The sequence below is a fragment of the Rhinopithecus bieti genome, unplaced genomic scaffold, assembly GCF_001698545.2.
Source record: "Rhinopithecus bieti isolate Rb0 unplaced genomic scaffold, ASM169854v2 scaffold_18712, whole genome shotgun sequence".
NCBI lineage: Eukaryota > Metazoa > Chordata > Mammalia > Primates > Cercopithecidae > Rhinopithecus > Rhinopithecus bieti.
In genome coordinates this window covers 1-589 of record NW_016849474.1, presented here as the reverse complement: position 1 = coordinate 589, position 589 = coordinate 1, and the positions used below count along the sequence as shown (strand labels likewise).

At 69.6% G+C, this 589-nt stretch overlaps 1 protein-coding gene across 1 annotated transcript; it reads right to left on the bottom strand.

Moving 5' to 3' along the window:
* Positions 1-6: 6 nt before the first annotated feature.
* Positions 7-583, bottom strand: LOC108525203 (transcription factor SOX-2-like; the record flags this gene model as incomplete). Its single annotated transcript, XM_017866255.1, has 1 exon — positions 7-583. A coding segment is annotated over exon 1 (480 nt), but the record flags the coding sequence as incomplete, so codon positions are not given.
* Between the last annotated feature and the right edge of the window lie 6 nt (positions 584-589).

Sequence of the window (589 nt, the reverse complement as noted above, 5' to 3'; positions counted from 1 at the left end):
GTAACTGTCCATGCGCTGGTTCACGCCCGCGCCCAGGCCGGCGCCCACCCCGACCCCGCTCGCCATGCTGTTGCCGCCGGGGGCCAGCAGCCCGCCGGGCAGCGTGTACTTATCCTTCTTCATGAGCGTCTTGGTTTTCCGCCGGGGCCGGTATTTATAATCCGGGTGCTCCTTCATGTGCAGCGCTCGCAGCCGCTTAGCCTCGTCGATGAACGGCCGCTTCTCCGTCTCCGACAAAAGTTTCCACTCTGCTCCGAGGCGCTTGCTGATCTCCGAGTTGTGCATCTTGGGGTTCTCCTGGGCCATCTTGCGCCGCTGCCCGCGGGACCACACCATGAAGGCATTCATGGGCCGCTTGACGCGGTCCGGACTGTTCTTCTGGTTGCCGCCCGCCGCCGCCGCGGTAGAGTTGCCGCCGCCGCCGCCGCCCCCCGAAGTTTGCTGCGGGCCCGGCGGCTTCAGCTCCGTCTCCATCATGTTGTACATGCGGGCGCTGTGCGCGGGCCCGGCCCGCCGGCGGCCGCCGACCCTCGGCCCGGCCGGGACTTTGGGGGGCCCGCGGGCGGGGGGAGAGGAGGAGGGGAGGCGG